This window comes from Aotus nancymaae, unplaced genomic scaffold, assembly GCF_030222135.1.
Source record: "Aotus nancymaae isolate 86718 unplaced genomic scaffold, 86718_ANA_hifiasm-v0.15.2.pri h1tg000029l, whole genome shotgun sequence".
NCBI classification, from domain to species: Eukaryota; Metazoa; Chordata; class Mammalia; order Primates; family Aotidae; genus Aotus; species Aotus nancymaae.
Window position 1 is genome coordinate 61018669 of NW_026988442.1, and position 18946 is coordinate 61037614.

Here is an 18946-nt window from a genome sequence, read left to right on the forward strand (position 1 = left end):
TTCCAGAATCAGTTATGAAGTAGAAGAAACACAAGGCTTGAAGTCAAGGCATCCTTGATTCAGACATATTTGCCACTTCTTAGCAATGCAACTTAGACTTTCTGAGACCAACTTTCCTATACCAAAGAATGAAGACCTGGCAGAGTTATTTTTAAATAGTAAGTGCAATAACCCGCAAAATCTCTGGCAGTCGTAAGAAGTGGGAACTTTTACCTATTTTCCTTCTATTCTCTGAGTCTCACCTCATTTGTAAAATGTAGAAAATAATAATCGCCTTTTGAGGTTATGGTGAGACTTAAAGCACATATGGCCTTATCCATGGTTAGAGAGTTATCTAAAAAGTAAGTCTTCCAAAAACAACAACGACAACAAGAAACTCGTTTAACTGATCCTCCTACTTCCTGCTTTACAGACAAGCACACTGTGGTTGGGCAGAGGTAGGCTTGGACATAGACACATTGACCAGTACTCTTCACTATATTATTATTACTGACTATTTGAATATTCTAGATATTCTGGCTTGGGGAGTTGAAGACTAAATTTTGAAGCATAAATTGAGCAGTGTGAATATAATACTAGACTTCCACAATGTCAAGACTCATTTGGAAATGACTCCCTGAACATTCAGATTTACCAGAAGAAAAAAATCAATGTGCTGAGAATATTAAACTGGATTTTAACTTAAAAAACATCTTTAAATGTAATTTTAAACAACTGTTTCAAGTTGAACAAAACCATTCTTTTCAGTTATCTTGGTTTTTTTTGAGTGTTGTTGGTGTTAGTTCATATAAGAATTTTGTCTTAGCGAGTTCTTTACTAAGTGTCTCTACCCTGAAAAGCCAAATAATACCCTTATTCCATATGCCACCGATACCAAAGTCAGATAAAAGGGGTTTCATTGCAAGGCTAAGAAAGAGCTAATTTTCTAAAATTGGAACATTATCTGTCATGTGTTACTACTCTGTAATTATGACTATTATTCTCATTGGGAAAAAAGAGATATTTCAGGAGGGGAATAGATTTTTATAAGAGGCTTTTAATATAAATGGGTAATTATATTAAAATACTGACTTTCATACTTAGCCACTGTGTTGTAGATACATTATATTATATTTGATTTAAATTTAGTAAATTATATGCATGTGCAAACTTAAAATATATGAGTACTGCTTCCTTAAATGAAAGGCATGAATAGTCTTGTGAAATAGATTTTTGAGAAATGGATTCATAACTTTTATGCTTGCAAAGCTTTTATTGTTAATAATGCATTGTTTTTTCTTTTTTGGTTTATAAAGAATGAATCATTTTCATTTGGCAATGATTCTGACTTTTTTTTGCAAGAATGATTATGCTTTTTAAATCATTTGTGGGACTGAACAAAGGGCAGTGGTAAAAATAAAAATTATAACCATGATTCATCTTTTTCTAGAAGATGAAGATGGTACTAAATATTATGAAGAATCTTTCAGTTTTGCTTTAAGTGATGTGTTGAAGGAGAATTCACAAGCAGATAGAAAATCTGGACAGGAAAGGAAATAATCACATTTGATCTTTGCTGAATTTGAGAAGTTTACACTGAGTAGTTGTGAGGACAAAAATCTTCCAAGTATAATTCACCTCAAATGTCACTCTCAGCAAAAGAAACTCCGAGATTTGTAGGCCAGAAGTTTACTCAATTTTGGAATCCTTATAAAGAAAAATAATAGGAGATTAAAAATATATAAGAAGGATCAAAGATGGTATTTATTTGGAATGAGAAGAGAAATTAAACAAAATATAAATTTTATAAAGTTGACAAATAGTACAAGTATAATTATATCTGGAAAATATCATAATATTTTAAATTATAACTGCCTGACACATCTTTAGGATTACCCTCCTCTTTATACTTTTGGCTGATGAGATTTTTATCGCTTTTTTTATGTGAAATGATTTTGTAACATCATTTTCTATGGAAAGACTATGAAGACAATTCAGTGTTTCATCTAACATGGTTGACTGAAATTTGTTATTTTCAATAGTTGGGGTGCCTAAGCTTGACCACACGCAGATGTACGACTGTGTAGCACTGTTGCCCTTTAAACATAGGACTCTAGGGCTGGGTGCAGCGGGTCAGCCTATAATCTTAGCACTTTGGGAGGCCAAGCAGGAAGGGTCGCTTGGGGCCAGCAGTTGGAGGTTGCAGTGAACTATGATTGCCCCACTGCACTCCAGCCTAGGGGACAGAGTGAGACCCTGCCTCAAAAATAAAATAATAAAATAAACACAGGAGTTTTGAAACATTCAATTTCACATAATTTCCAGAAAAAAACATAGTTTATCTGTAACTATATACACTGCATTAGTGACTCTTCCCCAGTAAGTGAGAACTTCTGTTTTGGTAAGAATGATAAATGAATCCTCTACTTAGACCTTTACCCATCTGGTGGTATGAAGAATTCTCCAAAGTCTAGCTTTTGGTTCTATAAAACTAAAAAATTGTTTCTTCTCTGTTGCCTGTATACTTCCAGAGCTGGGTGCTGCATGAGATAAGTGAATTGCAATATGCCCCCTGTACCAATCCCTCATAGTATGGTTTAGTTGATAATACAAGTATTTCTGGAAGTCGTTCCCACGATGGGACAGACAGTGAGGCATAATTTAATTATATAAAGAAACAGCTGTAAGCCACATAAATATATCCTCTGAACCAAATTAAATGTACCCTAACTTAACATCTTAGCAGGATTCCAATAGTGCCTGTAGCCACTCCGATGCCGCCTGACATGACAGAAGTGTGATAGAGACATCAGAATGGGAAGATCCAGTAGCTTAAACAATTACAGCTAAAAAAACAAAAACAAAAACAAAAACAAAAACCTCACTGTTGCCAGTTTTGCAAAAACACATTGCAGTGCCTCTCCCAGGCTGTGGCTGGAGGTCTGGGGAGTTAAGTGGCTCTAAGGCTTATATGCTCCATTTGCTTCACCATAGCTTTGCCTGGGCTCCCAGATCAGGTGGTTGTATGCCAAGGGATGTGTGTGTGTGTCTGTGTGGACAGACACGAATCATTCCAGGGAGAGCTCCTATTCTAAATTACTCCTTGGATCACCTGAGGCCAGGAGTTTGAGTCTGTAGTGAGCTATGATGGTGTCATTGCACTCCAGCCTGGGCAACAGAACAAGACTCTGTCTCTAAAAAAATAAAAATAAATGAATCAGTAAATTACCTCCTTTACCAAAGTTTGACTTGGACCATTAACAATTCATATTTTTCCCTTCACCTTTAGCCTTTCCTTTGGTAGAGTCCTCTTTTTAAATGCTACATCCCTTAGGAGAGATATCATGCACTTACGTCCCTGAGGCTTTGTTTTTCAGGGTATTTTCTTCCTTTTTTTTTTTTTTAAGAAAAGATTAGGATTTATGGGAAATTTGGGCCTTGGACATGAATAAGGGCTCAGCAAAGGAGAACGAGGGCAGAGTGAACAAGGTGCATGAGGTTTTCCGTTGGCTGTGGCAGCCAACGCTGGGGTTGCTGTACCATTATTGTTACGTATGTGTTGATGTAATTGAGTTGTATGTGTGTGCATTGTTCTATATAGCTGCCCCATTTTCTCTACAGATTTCATATTTATTAAGAATAAAAGCGATGTCTGCTGCCCTTTTACTATTCCCTGAGGAGTGACCATCTACCTACGTGCAGGTCTGCTATTAGACAGAGATGCCACCTGGAGCTGCCTGTACATTTGGTGATCCCCAATTCACTCATGTCTTAGCTTGTTTATTCTTCTTTGGACCCACCCACGCTTCATGGCTTCTACTCCCTTGATGTTTTTTGCATGGTGCTGAGTATTCAAACAATGCATATGTTTTTAAGCAGAAATCTTATAAAGATTAAACAGAAACCTAATTGATAAAACAGATACATGTTAACCTGCCCTGATTGAAGCAGGGGCTGGGTCATAAAGCCCTGGCCATGTGGCCTCCTTCTTTGTGGCAGGTCCCTGAGTGGTTCTCAGAAGCCCTTACAGCTCCTGCTGAACCATGAAAACCCTGGTATAGAAAGGTGACTCCTGGCTAGACAATCAGAAAACCTGGATTTTTATTGTGATTGGCATTTCTAATAGTAGTGTGACAACAGGCAAGTCATCAATTGCTCTATGCCTCAGTTTTTACATTTGTAAAAAGTGGACAACAATATGTTGCCTTGCACAGCCTACATCAAAGTAAGGCTACCAGAACAAAATGAGTTATATATTCGAAAGTCCTTCAAAGTGCTCTACATGTAGGAATTACAATATCATCCCCTAAGTTTTTCCAACAAAATCAGCTTATAGATTATTCAAGTCATGCTATCATAAATGAGAACAACTGAAGGGTTTACTGATGCTACCCTGTGTCCTTTATAATATCCCAGGTCAGGTAAGTGGCCACGTCCTCCCTGTATATATTGTCAAGGAAGCCAGGAAAATGAGAGTGACATTTCCCATGTATAGTGGGACCAGAAGCCCAAATACAAAGACAGAAAGGGCAATGACTAAGCACTACGTGAAAGAAATAAAAAACTTACCAGGTGTTGGCAAATTTCTGCTGTGGCTCATGAAGTAAGTATAATGCTGTTGCTATGCAGAAACAGAATATTTGAAAGTGACCAATTAATCTTATTTTCAGGTTCTGCCCCAGTGTACCTGTTTGCAGAATGTGCTCTGTACATTGACAAGATATAAGAAGATCTAAAGGGGGAACCAGAGAAAAGCAGATGAGGCAGGGGAAAATGAATGTAAAATACTTGGGCTATTTAACTTAAAGAAAAAAACTAAAGATTACTCAGTTTTAGATTACTGAAGAGTGATCTAATAATTGGCTTTTAGGAAAACAGAGATTTATTGTGTAGAGTACAGTACAGTTGGCACTCAACGAAGAACTCACAAGTCAGTTGGAGTTCGCGGATACTGGCCTTTAGGGAGAGTTACAGAAAATTGAAGAAGGAGGGTGCTCTATCAGGAACATTGGCCCCTCTGCCATCAAGTCCGTTTAATATCTAAATCATTTCAAAGAGATGAAGACATCTCTCATTTTTAGAGACATAATTGATCCTAGATGGGATTAAGGATGGAATGACATGGAAGAGCTGGATCTGAAGCATGCTCTTGGAGAAGAGCTGATGACTGACACCAGGAAAATTCAGAGCCAGGAGGCAGGGAGAGGTAACTGCTTAGCAGTTCTTAAGCCTTCAGAGATGACAGAATCTGCTTTTGTTGCCTGAAGAGATTGCCCTCCACATTAGACAGATAAGGATGGAAAAAACATAATAAGCAGCTTTTCTTAATTCACATGTGGGATGAAACTGGCAGGCAGAGGAGCTCAACCTACACATCAAGATAAGCTTGGCTTGTGGTCAGGCTGAAGGACTTGTCTTGAGTTGTTTCAAGTTAGTAGGAATGACTTCCAGGCTGAAAAGCACTGTGAGGGAAAAAAGATGTACAAAACACCGAATGTCCTCTATGGGTTTGTGGACAGACTTTCCACATTGTTAGTGCAAGAGATTTGTTACATTTTATAGAGTTAGTACACATGGAATGAATCAATGTTCATACTTCTCAAGGTCAGAGTCCCATATACTGTTCACCTGAATCTCATAGACTAAGTAGCAGGTTAGAAATAGCTTCACCAAGCAGGCCAGATCAATTGCAGGTCTCTTAGAACACGGACAGATTTCCTGTGTCTGACACTGTCATCTGCCCTTGTTAGCCATTGGACACAGGCCTGACTACCTTCTAACTTATTAAACTCATTTGAAAATAGAACATAATACAAAGAATTAAAGGGGCAAGACAAGATTTAGCAGTTGCCATATTTTGCTATATTTTCCATTTGTTTTTCTTTTGGGAAAGATTTTAATTGTTATATGGTCTAGTTAAAAAGAAATTTTACAGAACCTGTTAATACATAAAACTGGACAACATTTTTCTTAATTATTTTAAACTATAAGACAAAGTCTGAGCAGCTATTATACTTTATATAGTGAATTGTTAGAGGTCTTTTGAAAACAAAGAGTTATGGTCACCTTGACTTTATTTCATGTTTTCCTTGCTATACCTGAAGATAAATCATTGCTTGGCGTGCTCTAATGTGCACGTGTGTCTCAATTTCATGTTTGTACTTCATTTATATGGAAAACATTCTCCTTTACAGAGTGAAGTCAATGTACATCACCACTTAGCCCTGGAAAAGATTTGCTTTTCTGGAATTTGGTTCTGCTCTATATCAAGATTTCAATATAAAAAGGTTAGATTTCCACAGGTGGCTTTGCATTAGTCAGAACTGAAATCAGAGTCAGTTACTTATAAGAGGTCATGGAGAACAACTAATTCAAGACACATGGGGGTCTTGCCCAACACGAAATATCTAGTTAATGGAAAAACTAGCACCAGAATGTGTTGAGTGTTCTTTGCATGTAACATATCACAGTAACTTTTGACGTGGCTATATCTGGATGATCCCCAAATGGAACTAGACGCAGAGGAGTAGAATTGGGATGCACGTGAAGCTATCAGGCACTAGGTGGCATCTGTCTCTTTTTGAGTCTGATGGGTAGATAGTGTTTCAATTGGACTTGAACATTGAGGGGGAGTGGACAATAATTTGCAATCTATGATCTTTGTTCTTTTATAGATTTGTGTGAACTAAGCTAACACCAATGACCCGTAAACTAATTTCAGCATTGCAAATGAGAGGTAGCAAGTTCTTGGGATACAAATAATCCTTGTGAGTACAGCAATTCTAAAACATATCATTTACCTAACCTTCTCAGCTTGGGCATTTAATATCTAGAGGGTTTTAAAACTTCATGACTTTATGAAAATTATGAAAAGGATTGACAATTTTTATAAAATTAAGCCATTTTATAGAATGATAATATAAATTAAGCCATTTTATAGAATGATAATTATGTTATTATACTACACAAATGTTGATAAAAATTGGAAGTGTGATATTAATTTCCAATGCCTCATGAGTAGAAGTTAGTAAACCTGTGTAATCAGGCATAGTTAAGTGAATAATTCCTGTTCTAAATTAGTCTGGTTTTCTTAAATTTTTAGGTTCTGGGGATCCTGTCATGAGGTTCTAGGAAAAAAATAATCTTTTCTTCAACTCTCATAAGTTCTTTGTTGAAACGGACCCCTGTGCCAATAGACAGATTAATGAGAGAAAAATAAACTGAAATTTATTAGCATGTATATTTTGTAAATACATGGGAAACACCCAGGAGATGAATACTCTTAAAGCAGTGGCTTTAAATTCCAGATTATATAGCATCTGCAACGAAGAACAGTGAAATTTTAGAGAAGTGACAAGACAAAAGAGAAGACTTTGAATCTTCAGCGGCAGCAAATGGTGGGAAGGCAAATAAAGGTGAGTTAGTAAAGCTTGTTAATGTAGATTCCTCTGATCCCGTCTCCAGGCTGACATATGTCCAAAGCTGTCTTCAGCGGTTAACTTTTTCTCTCCCTGGTAGAGAAGAGGGTCAGGATACCTTTTATCCTTGTAAATCTACTTCCTGCTTTTAGGCAAATAGAGGGAGGGCAGAGAGTTGTTCTGCATCTGCTTATTCTTAATTGCCTTCAGCTTAACAATCCTTCATATTTTGGGTGGCATATTCTGGTCTCCCACCATGTATCAGTGCTTTTCTCTTCTGTGTTTAAGATGCAACTGTGTTGTGAAGTCAAGAGCCTCTGCTTCTCTGTAAGGGCTTCTGTAAAATCTCTGCTGTTGGTTACATTGCCCTGGAAGTGGCTTTTTTTTCTCTCCTACAGCTTTGTAGCTTTCTGTGTCTTTACTCAGAGTACACTGTTTACCTGGTTGTCTGCTTCTCTTATTTGGTCCCTTGGTGGCAGGGTAATAAGGAATTTAAACTTTGCTCATTTTGGTAGAACTTTGTAAACGTCCAGATACAAGCTGAAAACTTGTCTCCTATTTTATAGAAATGTAGATGTTACATTTTGCTTCCAAGGAGAATAAGTCTGTAGACAGATCTTATATAGTTGGGCACAGGAGCTATGACAAAATATGGGAGCACTATTGACTAGTCCCTCTAATGGTCTCTTTGCCTTGCTTTGTTCCCGAATTTTCATCATAGTCTTAATTACTGCCATGGACCAAGTCATTGTCTCCCCTTACTCTCCATTCATATGCTGACATCCTAACTCCCAATGTGATGGTATTTAGAGATGGGGTCCTTGGGAGGTAACTAGGTTTAGATGAGGTCATGTGGTTGGGCCCTCATGATTCGATCATGTTCCTATAAAGAGACACCAGAGAGTTTGTTCTCTCTCTGTCTCTGCCATGTGAGGACACAATGAGAAAATGGCTGTCCACAGGCCAGTAAGAGAGCCTTTACTGGGCACTGAATCAGCCAGTACATTGATCTTGGACTTTCTCATCTCCAGACCTATGAGAAATAAATTCCTTTTGTTTAACTCATCCAGTCCATGGCATTTTGTTACTATAGCCCAAGCAGACTAATTCAGTAACCATCATGTCATGATATTATTTTAAGGGGGAAAATATAGCACACTTACGTGTTGCTTAATGACAGGGATATATTATGAGAAATGTGTTAGGCAATTTCATTATTGTGTGAACCTCACAGAGTGTACTTACTCACCTAAATGGTATATATATATTTTTCACGTGAAAACCCAAATATCCTAGCACCATTACTGAATATCGATCATTTCCCCTACTTCACCTGAAATGCCAATGTCCACTACTGTATATCAGGTTTCTATGTATGCTCCCATATAATCTTCTGGGACCACTGTTTTATATGCAGTCCACCACTGATGGAAGTGTTACATGGTGCATGACTGTACTTTTTAAAACTGTGGTCAATGTGAGTGTCAGACTCTCTTGCTAACAACCCAGCCATCTTTCTGCAATTACAAGCCTCTCAGGTATTTTACTCCTTAATAGTTTCATTTTACACAAATGCCAACCGTAAGAATCTCTCTTTGCAAGCCCCAGCTGGGAACCAAGAATGATTGTTTAGGTTGTGGGTATTCGTGATGGTGGGTATAGTAGGAGGATGGGTTTCATGCTGATATCGGCAGAGGGTGCAATTTGACTCATTTAACATGTATAATGGTTTGCACCCTGCATTAAGGATGGTGTACTTTAAAACTGAGACATTAAGGTAAATAAATTAATGAATACAGATAAAATATTGAGGCATAAAATTTTAACATGTTAATGTAAATTTCTATTTGTGGTCACTCTGTACAACTTTAGAGACAAAATCTTATATTAGAATGTCAGTTTCACAGAAACTTATGAGAATAGATGAATAGCACCTATATAAAGAAAATCTGAAAAATCCTTGGCAAAATCACCAAATGCCGAATGCATTTACAACACTCTGTAAGAAAAGGGAAAAGCATGAAGAAAATCTCATATAAAACAGGGAAGGGCAAACAAAGGCTTGCTAACATTCTCATTGCTGTTATCAATCTTTTCTAGGGCTAATGGCTCTATATAAGACATACGCATTTATCTACCAATGACATCTGTGCAGAGCATGGAACAGCATAGATTTGTAATTGCTTGCTACCCTGAGCTAGGGAAAATGAACTTCTGACATTCTGGAGGAAACAGACTTTGCTTCCTTGGCAAAGTGAGGTTACCCTTGCTACTTAATGTTCTAAGTTACTTTGTAGACAAACAAAATAATTGGAGAAACTATATGTCTTACTATTATATTACTTATAGAAGCAGAAAAATTGTTTTCAAAAATATATTTGGTGTATAAATATGCTTTCTAGAAAGGGCTCCAATTGCAAGTTTATAAGCACTTAATGTGCTGGCAGATACAAAACTACTGGAATTCTCAAGGTTTTATTGTGCATTAAGGAGGAGATGAATAGACTTTGATATCAGTCTTTCAATGAAGAAAACTATATTCAATACTATGCTGGGATAATCAAATCCTTAATCAATGAATGACTTTGAGGGCCCTGAAAACGTGTAAACTGTGAACCCAGGCTCTTACTGGTATTTCTGATATAGCTTATCCTTCCTTATCCTTGAAAGCCACGCTCCCTCTCCAAGTATACCTTAAATTCATACCCATTGTATGGCCCTGTTATCACCGATTGTTCTGATCAGGGAGAAAATACTGTTTTTTTTTTTTTAATTTGTGACCCTGGTGAAAGCACAGGAGTTATACTAAAAAGGAAATGTTGGTAGCCTCAGATGAAATGTGTCTCTTGGTCTGCTTTTGAGAATTGTAGTTATTGCATTTGCCTAGTGTTCCATTATTGGAATGCTAAGTTTGTGGGAATTATTTATATCCTACTGCTCAAGGTCATCTCCAAGGTCTGATTTTCCACACAAAAAATTTGCAACGTCTGGCATAAATGGATTAATCAGTGTGATGATGCGGCATTTGTCCCTGTGTTTTCTGGACTTTTCGTGGCAATGTATTTCCTCACAAAGATGAATGCCTCCAATAAGAATAAAAGAATAACTGGCATAATGTACAGTATTACAGTGTACCAGTATCAACCAGGGTACATTATTGGCTGCCTGCAGACTCTCCAGTGAAAAAAATGCATCCAATAATAATGTAACAGATATTTATTGAGCACTTGCTTTATTCCAGGAACTGCATACACAGTGGAGAAGAAGACAGAAAAAGGTATGGCACGTTGAAGCTTACATTCAGACAGACAAGTAAGTAAACAAATATATAAGGTATAAATAAAGCACTACTCAATGTTTTATTTATTTCAGTTATCTATTCTTATATAATAAGCCACCCCCAAATTTAGTGCCTTAAAGCAACCGTTTTATTTTGCTCTTTGGTTTTGTGAGTCAGGAATGTGGACAGGGTGTGGCTGGGTGGTGAGCTCCAGTCGCAGCATCAGCTAGGATGGTGGGTGAGGAGGATCCACCTCTAAGATGTCTACCACACTGGCACATCCAGTATGGGCAGTATTGGCCCCTTTCTCTTGGGGTCTCATCTTCTAGGGCCTCTCCAGGTGGCTTGGATTTCTCAAAAAATGGTTGCTCAGGGTGGCCATACTTTTTACATTGATGTCTGGCTTCCAAAAGTCACAAAGCAAAAGTTGTCAAAATAGTGAAGGATGATTCTGGCAGTGGTACATTGGCATTTCTCATGTAATCAGTCTCAAGGTACCTAAATTCAAGAAGGGGTTGAAAAATAGACTCCACCCTTAAATGGGGGGCTAGGGGAGGTAGCAAGTTTATACTGCAGAACAGCAGGTGGGATGGGAAATATTTTCGTGTCTGTCTTTGGAAAATACAATCTACTACATGTGTGAAGAAGATGTAATATGAAGAGGAGTGGATTGCAGGGTTGCGAGTGCCCTTATTTTAGTTGTGGTACCAGCGATGAAAAGGAGTAGAGGAAGTTCTAGTTTGAGCAAGTCGAAATATAAATGGTCAATTGACATTCACATAATGTGCCTTTGACGATACTGATGACAGTGGTTGGATGAGAAATGGCAAACCAAGAAACAAATTCAACTAGTCTTGTTTATCCATCTTCTCTGAGCATTTGCTTTAGTTCATTCTTAATCATTTACACTTTTATGCCTTATTGTTTGCTGCAGGTGATACATTGCAATAGTGACTGCTTAGATATGGTTGCGGTGCAAGGTTCTTAAATCCAGTTCAAGCAAATGCAGACATGTTATCAAGATGGATGTTGCCTATAAAATCTTATGTTCCATATAACTAGAGCAGAGCTTGGTGTTGGCAGCACCGTGAGATGGAGCAGAGAGCGCATCAATACCTTTTGCAATGATGTCCATGACAATCAAGGCATATTTTGTCCCTTAATGTTTTTGTAAAATCAATATGGATTATTGATCCCAACTCCTTAAAGGCTTCTTGGGAAGTTGTGTATACCATTAGCAATTCATGAGGTAATTCAACAGTTGGGACATTCTTTTAGTTTTCAGGATTAGAATCCCTTGTAAATCACCAGTCATTGTTCTACCTAATGCTTTCAAGTAAATAATCCTACGACGTGCTGCACGGCCCCTGTTGTATCAGTTGCTTTCGTTTTTTTTTTTTTTTTTTTTTCTTTTGGTGCATAAGTGTTCCTGGAGGTATTTGAAAATGTAGACTTCCAGATTTCACATTCAAGGATTTAGATTCAGTCTGGAGTAAGACCTGAGCATCTGTATTTGGAATACATGCTGGATAATGCTGAGGTAGATGCTCAAAATATTTACCACTTTGAGTTAGTAGGTTTATGATGGTTGGTGTCCATATGGATCTAGTAAATTTCCACATCAGGCAAAGAGAAAAAAACATCTACCTATACGTCCTTTACCCCTGTTTTAGTCCATTTCGTGATGCTATAACAGAATTCCAGAGGCTGGGTAATTTATAAAGAAAAGAGTTTGTTTTTGTTTTTTTAAGTTCATGATTCTGGTGACTGAAAAGTCCAAGATCATGGCACTGGCATTTGCTCAGCTTCTGGTGAGGGCCACGTGCTGTGTCAAGACATGGTAGAGGCATGGACAGGTGAGTGGGTGTATAAAGAAAGCAAACACGAGGAGGAGCAAACTGCTCTCGTGGTAACTGGTCTAGTTCCATGGGAGTGAAAACTCATTCTTGTGAGATAACATTAATCTATTCATGAGAAATCTGCCCCTATGACTCACCTCCCAGTAGGCCCCACCTCCCAATGCTGCTACATTAGGAATCAAATTTCAGCGTGAGTTTTGGCAGGGGCATACTACATTCAAACCACAGCAACTCTTTGTCTTTCTTCTCTGTCTATACTAACAGTTTAAGCCCTATATGAGGGGTAAACTGTAGAATACATGCCTTAAAATGAAGGTAGTTTTGTAATTCTGACAAAATAATAATACTACAAGTAACATAATAATAAAATACTTACTATTTCTGTTATTTTACTTTAGTTCCAATCCTCACATTATCTGATTTAAACCAAAGGAGCAACAACAAATCAAAGCTTGGATTAAGAAAAGGATTGATCTGAAGGGACCAAGAGCTGACTCATTTACATTCACGGAACGTTCTTTTAGTGTACTTGCTTTTACAGATAGACTGGTCCATCTGCAGTGAATCAGCAGGCCTGTTTACTTAGCTCTTGGCTTTCTTATAGTTCTAGAGAAATATCAGTGGTTGAGATAATTATACGGTGAGACTACAGTTATTGTGGGGAAATTGCCTTGTCAAAGATGGGTGTGCAATAATGCAGTCTCTGCAAAAAGCCATGCCACAGCCTTTTCATCACTTTATTATTAACTCCTTAGTCACCAATTTATCATGGTAACTAGGGTAAATTTTAAAAAACATGAAAAGGTAAAAAAAAAACTCAATAACTATGCAACCTCGATGTTACAGATTTTTATATTATTTAGATGCAAATTATTTTAAATGTTTAGTATGTCTGTATAATGTTAGCTCTTTTCCCTTCCTTTTCATTTTTCATACATAGCCATGTTTACCAATCATTTGCTCATACCACGAGATATAGTCGGAGGTGGGTGGGTAAGGTAATCTGAATTATAGAGGCAGGGAAGGTAAGAAATTTCCTTTATCTTTCTTGGATCTTGTATAGGCGTCACTTGGATCTTGTATATGTTTCAGCATGTATCTTTTTGAGTACAGTTATGTACCTGAATGGTGATGACTAAGAAAGACTTGGTTTCTGGCCAGGCGCAGTGGCTCACACCTGTAATCTCAGCACTTTGGGAGGCCAAGGTGAGTGGATCACTTGAGGCTGGGAGTTTGAGACCAGCCTGGCCAACATGGTGAAACCCTGACTCTACTAGAAATAAAAAAATTAGTCAGCATGGTGGTTTATGCCTGTAATCCCAGCTGCTTGGGAAGCTGAGGCATGAGAATCACTTGAACCTGGGAGATGGAGGTTGCAGTGAGCTGAAATCATGACACTGCACTCCAACCTGGGCGATAGTGACTCTATCTAAAAAAAAAAAAAAAAAAAAAAGGAAAAGAAAGACTTGGTTTCTGTGAATTGCTCACAGTCTGGTGGGGGAAGGGGAGAAACTGAAATGTAAAAATGATCAGCACAAATGTTGTGAAAAATGCTAGATAAATGCAGACTTGGGTACTATGGGAACTAAGGGGAGGGGATACCTACAGAATAAATCATGCAACCAACCTTGTCCATGGCTTCTCTGTGAATGACTTCTAGGCCTCAGTGGTTCAATTGTCTTGTGAAATTTGTGCAACAAGACAGTTAGTCTCATATCTGTGCCAAGAAGTACTATAAATTCTCGTTGCTTGAAAAAATATATTCTCCATGATTGGCTGACAATTCGTGATTACATAACTAGGTATAAATAAGTATAATCTATTCATATGAAAATATAAGTAATTGTGGGAGACATAATGTTTTTAGCTGTATAAATTCTTTAGCCTTAAATGTACACATGCTTTTTGGAAAGTAGGTTCAGGTGGAGGAGAGGAAAGAAAGTCTGAGGCCATCAAGTACCCTGTTAAATGGATAAGTGGATGCTTATACAGCAAAATGGGGATACAGATAACCAAGAAAGGGAAATGTACAAAAGCTCACCCTATTTCACAATTTTGCATAAGAATCTCCTTCACACTACATGTAAGCTCTGGCAAACAAAGACTATTGCTGCTTAAAGTTAAGGATGACATGGCCACAGAGAGGAACTTACAGCTTCAGCCAAAGCAAACCACATGGATAATTCATTGGCCTCTTGCACTGTTGAGAGCTGTGACATCCCTTAACTGTGACGTGATATTTGTCTTCTGACCTCATTCTCCTAAAATGGTTGCTTTTCCATTGGCTTTCTGCTTCACTCCCTCTCAGTTTGGTATCAATGCACATAGACAGCTTTCTGACTCAACCAGGGCTTATTTCTAGTGTTTTCTTTCAGAATACCCTTTGGTAGATAACCTAATTATGGGAAAGGTAGCAGTGATTCTAGGACCCCAGAAACAAAGCACCTTGAGATTCTAGCTCCTAGGAATCATAATAATAATCATTCATTAGATTAAGATCCTGTTTTCATAATTCCTTTGGGACACTTGTATCAGAAATTACCTGGTGGGCTGATTACAACTGTAGATTCCTGACTCTATTCCAGAAGAGAATATCTAAGTGTGGGCCCTGGGGACTGATAGGCTTGCTCAAGTTTGGGAATCTCTGGGATAGCTAAAACAGCAAAGTTCCATAGGACTATAGTGTGTGAAAAATTACTGACAAACAATAGGACCCCCTAAAGGCTCAAGAGGGTAAAAAAAAAAAAGAGAACTTCAAGGGTCTATTGAAGTGTAGGAAGAAGAGTGTAGTCTGTTGGGAATCTACTGGGCTAGAGGAGACTTTTCAGAAGATAGGGAGACCAGGGCAGATACAATGTATTGAAGCTGCCGTCCCAACAAAGGACAGTTTATACACATGCACTGGGCGGAAGTGGCTGCTGATTCCACATCAGAACTGATTTTTTGCTCCATTCCTTTGGTGTTTTCTGCACACTACTGTGTACTTATCAGAGATTGCTATGGAGGGGCAGAGAAATTTGCCAGGTCTTTGTCCTAAAGAACCTTGTGATCTAGTTGGGGATCCACTTGGAAAGGAGTCCAAAATGGCAAATAGGTGCTAAGATAGCATTCAATTAAGTGGAGTAAAAAATGAAGTGAGAAAGTGCATATGTGAGTATGTTTACAAATAGTGATTATGGCTATGATCATCACTGTAGGCTCTTAAAGGAAAGGTTCGACTTCCCCCTCATGCCAGGATCGCTTGTCAGAATCATTGTCTTTTATGCGGTTCTACTGTGTGTGCTTCTGCAGACCTGTGGGTATTATGTTGCCAGGAATACTGGCAATGGTAGGGAAGTCTCATGAAGCTTCCTTTGTCGAATGCTTTCTTTGCATTGTTGAAGGGCAAAACGAGTCTTGTGCAACCTGCCAAAATGAATTACAATTCCCCTTGGACTCCGCTCAAATTAAATTTCTACTTAGTTAATTAATTTGTTGCTGTCCTTGTTCTACCTCTTGCCACTGACTTTGTCCAGATGGTGCTGGGTTACAGCATCTAAGAATCAGACACAGGAATGCCAGGCACTTAGTGAGATCTCAGTAAAATGGTGTTGTTACCTCTGTTATCGTTCTCATCTTCCTTTTCCTGAATATGCAAAGTATATAAAAATACAAAGTCATATTTCTTCTCATGGAATCTTAGGGTTGGAGGAATTTCAAAAGTCACCTAATTAAATGTAATTGATTTAATATTGGAATCCTCTCCACTATATTTATGACAAATATCCAATTAGGTGTCTAATCAATCCTTCAGTCCTTTCTACCATATTCCTGTTTTCTGGGTCAACTCAGAACACTACTAGAGAACATGAAGAAAGCAGTGCAGCTTGGTGTCCCAGGGCTTGGTGTGAGTTCAAGTTCCCACAGAATTCTTCATACTGAGGGCTTGGGACCTTGGTTTCTTCTCAAATGTGAAGCTACCCATGGCAGTCTTGTTATACCATGGCTCAATTTCTTCCCACCAGAAGCTGGAGTCTAGCACTAGAGCTGGACCATGCTGTTTTTGTAGCAAATCTCATTTCCCTGTAAATTTCCCTTCTGCAGCAGTACTTGGAGCAGGCCTTCAGTGACTCCTCAAACACACTTCTGCCTCATGCTTTTGGATACCTCATCTGGAGTGTGTGTGCAGGGGTGGGGGGTGGGGACGGGGTTTTGTAGAAGCAGAAACTGAAATTCACAGGCCCAGGACCATTGGCCTGGAGTCAGAACATCTAGATTCACATCTCAGCTCAGACTTGCTGGTGGCCTTAGGCTGCTCACTTAAGATGCTTGAGCCTCAATCTTCTCATCTGTAAAGTGGGAACAATAGTAATAATTAAGCAGTTTCAGGGAGGATTAAAAGAGATGGTGTGTGTTGAGTGCTTAGCACTGTACCTGCCTCTCATAAGGAGGTCTTTTTAATCCCTTATGAACTAAGACTTCCCCCGGGCTTGGCTGGGGTTGTGAAGTAGGGAGACCATGATGAGAATCATAGGCAGTTGTTTCAGCAAGGATGCGGGGAATGGATATGAACTAGAAGTTTGCCTCTGAAGTCTCATCACCTCAAGCATTATCTTGCACAAGGGGGTGAAGACAGGGGTGAGGAGGAGGGCGAGAAGAAATTCTGGACTTGGACAACACTGCGAAGAGGATCTTTTTCCTTTTCTTCATCTCACGCACACCTGTTGTCCCTCCACTGCCTGGGACAGCCTCTTCCTCATTCTGGTATTTCTCTTGAGCCTATTTACTGCCTTAAATGTACAGTCTCTTTGGATACGACAGATAATAACAAAACAATGTCACTTTCTATTCCCTATCATATGGCCTTAGATCCTTTCACAGCATAGAATGGTGGGCTTTGGGGTGGGGAGAGAGCCTGTAGGCTGCATTTACTGCCCCCACCCGAGTGCAAAGCTGCCAGTATCCATCTTGTCACACTGTGTTTTTTTCTCCCTAGCCCGCAGGGGCCAGGGTGAGTATTTGCATTAATGTCAGACACAGCCAGGTTGAATGTGAATTCTTGCGTGTCAAGCTGCTAATGACCTGCATCTTCACCCAAAAGGCTTTTCCAGTTTATTTTCCTCTTTCCTCTGGAAAGAGAATTCCACCTGTTTGTAAACGCGATATTGAAGAGCCTGCAGACAGAGAATCCTTGTTTTCCTAAATGGGACAAAATTTGAAATGTTGATATTAGTCAAGAGAGGAGGGGATGACAGGTCAAAACACACTTTTTAATATGTTAGTGCTCTGCCTTAGACAGGTGGGATAAAGCAGTTATATAGTTTACATCCATTAGAAGACACAATAGATGGAAAGTTTTTGTGTCTAAGAGTGAGGCCTCAGAAAAATTTCCTTTATGAGAAAAAAAAGAAATGTGTCTTTCCATTTATCTGACAGAATGATAGGACAGAATATGTCTGGTGAAACACATACTCACCATTTCTGTCTGCACTCAAACACAAAACACTTCTTTGAACAGATGTGTGGGCTTTTTCCCACACATCAGTTCTCCAGTGGACACCAACTGGGTATGCTATAATTTGATTTAATTCTGACACTGTCTACCTGGACATAGTGTCAGATCCCACAGGGTAAAAGCTCAGGCCCACAAGAGTGCCCCACTTCAGATGCCAGTTGCAAGTCTAGGCCCTTCATACTTCTGACTGGCTATAAATTAGGGGTTCCCCTGACCATCTCCTAATTTGCTTAAATTGTTACCCTAAAGGGTTCCTGATCCAGACCCCAAGAGAGGGTTCTTGGATTTCATGCAAGAAAGAATTTGAGGCAAATCCATAAAGTGAAAGCAGGTTTATTAGCGAAGTAAAGAAACCAAAGAATGGCTACTCCATAGGCAGAGGGTTGGCTATTTTATGGTTATTTCTTGATTATATGCTAAGCAGGGGGTGGGTTATTCATGAGTCTTCTGGGAAAGGGGTGGAACTGAGGGTTCCACCCCGCTTTAGACCATACAGGGTAACTTCCTGACTTGGCCATGGCATCTGTAAATGTAATGGCAATGATGGGATGTCTTTTAGTAGCTAATGCATTATAATGAGCATATAATGAGCAGAAGCAGAGGTCACTCTTATCAGCATCTTGGTTTTGGTGGGATTTGGACAGCTTTGTTACTGCTTGCTGTTTTATCAGCAAGGTCTTTGTGACCTGTATCTTGTGCTGACCTCCTATCTCATCCTGGGACTAAGAATGCCTACCCGCCCCCACCAGGAATGCAGCCCAGTAGGTCTCAGCCTCATTTTACCCAGCCCCTATTCAAGATGTAGTCTCTCTGGTTAAATGCCTCTGACAGAATGGCTCCCCAGTCTCAGGGAAACACTTTACTTACATTTACCAGTTTATTGTAAAGGGTACAACTCAGATGGAAAAGATTCACG

The 18946-nt window shown here is 38.9% G+C and overlaps 1 protein-coding gene across 2 annotated transcripts in view; it reads left to right on the forward strand.

The window, feature by feature from the left end:
* The first annotated feature begins 6225 nt into the window (after positions 1-6225).
* The window catches only part of LOC105720490 (uncharacterized protein C9orf85-like), a 107795-nt gene continuing 95074 nt past the window's right edge, over positions 6226-18946 (forward strand). Inside the window, exons 1-4 of one of the 2 annotated variants that reach the window (XM_064382201.1) lie at positions 6226-6266; positions 6654-6746; positions 7287-7394; positions 10639-10709. In XM_064382201.1, coding sequence (XP_064238271.1) covers positions 7374-7394; positions 10639-10709 — 92 coding nt within the window. In that variant the 5' untranslated portion in view covers positions 6226-6266; positions 6654-6746; positions 7287-7373. Of the gene's footprint in view, positions 6267-6653; positions 6747-7286; positions 7395-10638; positions 10710-18946 lie in introns of those variants that run through there. The other variant, XR_010344493.1, reaches the window with a different exon arrangement.